The 1,160-nt window shown below is 57.4% G+C and overlaps 1 protein-coding gene across 1 annotated transcript in view; it reads left to right on the top strand.

The window, feature by feature from the left end:
- The first annotated feature begins 876 nt into the window (after nt 1-876).
- The window catches only part of ARID5B (AT-rich interaction domain 5B), a 29,145-nt gene continuing 28,861 nt past the window's right edge, over nt 877-1,160 (top strand). The window contains exon 1 of the mRNA XM_010714251.3: nt 877-1,089. Within this exon, the coding sequence (XP_010712553.1) occupies nt 877-1,089 (213 nt within the window). The remainder of the gene's footprint in view (nt 1,090-1,160) is intronic.

Here is a 1,160-nt window from a genome sequence, read left to right on the forward strand (position 1 = left end):
GAAAAGAAGGCTGCAGGGTGACCTCATTGCAGCCTTTCAGTACCTAAAGGGAGCCTACAAACAGGAGGGGAATCAACTCTTTGAATGAGTAGATAACTGCAGGACAAGGGGAAATGGTTTGAAGTTGAGGGAGGGAAGATTTAGGTTGGATGTCAGGGGGAAGTTCTTTGCAGAGAGAATGGTGAGGTGCTGGCACAGGCTGCCCAGAGAGGTTGTGGACGTCCTGTCCCTGGAGGTGTTCAAGGCCAGGTTGGATGGGGCCATGGGCAGCCTGATCTAGTATTAAATGTGGAGGTTGGTGGCCCTGCATGTGGCAGGAGGCTTGGAGATTCATGATCCTTGAGGTCCCTTCCAACCCTGGCTGTTCTGCGATTCTGTGACTCCACATGTGGATGCAGTACTCCAGGTGAGGCCTCTCCAGCACAAAGCAGAGGGGCAGGATCACCTCCCTCACCCTGCTAGCCACGCTTCTTCTGATACAGCCCAGAATATGGCTGGCTTTCTGGGCTGCAAGGCCATGTTGCTGGCTCCTGTCCAGCTTGTCATCCACGAGTACCCCCACGTCCTTTTGGCAGGGTTGTGCTTTATCCTTTCATACCCCAGCTTGTACTGGCAGTGGGGGTTGCCGCTACCCAGGTGCAAGACCTTGCACTGAGATTTGTTGCAGCTCATCAGGTTCACCTGGGCCCCCTGCTCAGGCCTGTCCAGGTCTCTGAATGGCACCCGTCCCTCAGGGGTTGAGCAGATCACACCACATAGCTTGGTGTCATCTGGGAACGCACTGGATCCCAGAGTTGCTGTTGGTGATGAAGATGTTAAAGAGCACTGCCCCGTCTCCGTTCTCGTTCCAGAAGGAGAAGCAAATAGTTTACAGCAATGTTTTACTCCGAGTCCAACTTTGCACCGCCCAGAAAGGCTGAGCAAGGCCCGCGCCTGCCCCTAAGAAACCAACACTCGTTCCTTGAGCCTAAGCTAACGCACCAGACGTCACGAAGCCGAAACCCATCGCGCAAATCTCCCAAACGCACAGCGGTCTCCCCGCGGGCACGGCAGGCGGGCTGCCGCGGCAGCACGCGGACGGGAACACGCGTGACGCCCCGCAGCTCCCGACCCGCCCCGCTCCATCCCGCCCTTCCTCAGCGGCCCGGCGTGGTGCCCGC

This window comes from Meleagris gallopavo, chromosome 8, assembly GCF_000146605.3.
Source record: "Meleagris gallopavo isolate NT-WF06-2002-E0010 breed Aviagen turkey brand Nicholas breeding stock chromosome 8, Turkey_5.1, whole genome shotgun sequence".
Taxonomy (NCBI): Eukaryota; Metazoa; Chordata; class Aves; order Galliformes; family Phasianidae; genus Meleagris; species Meleagris gallopavo.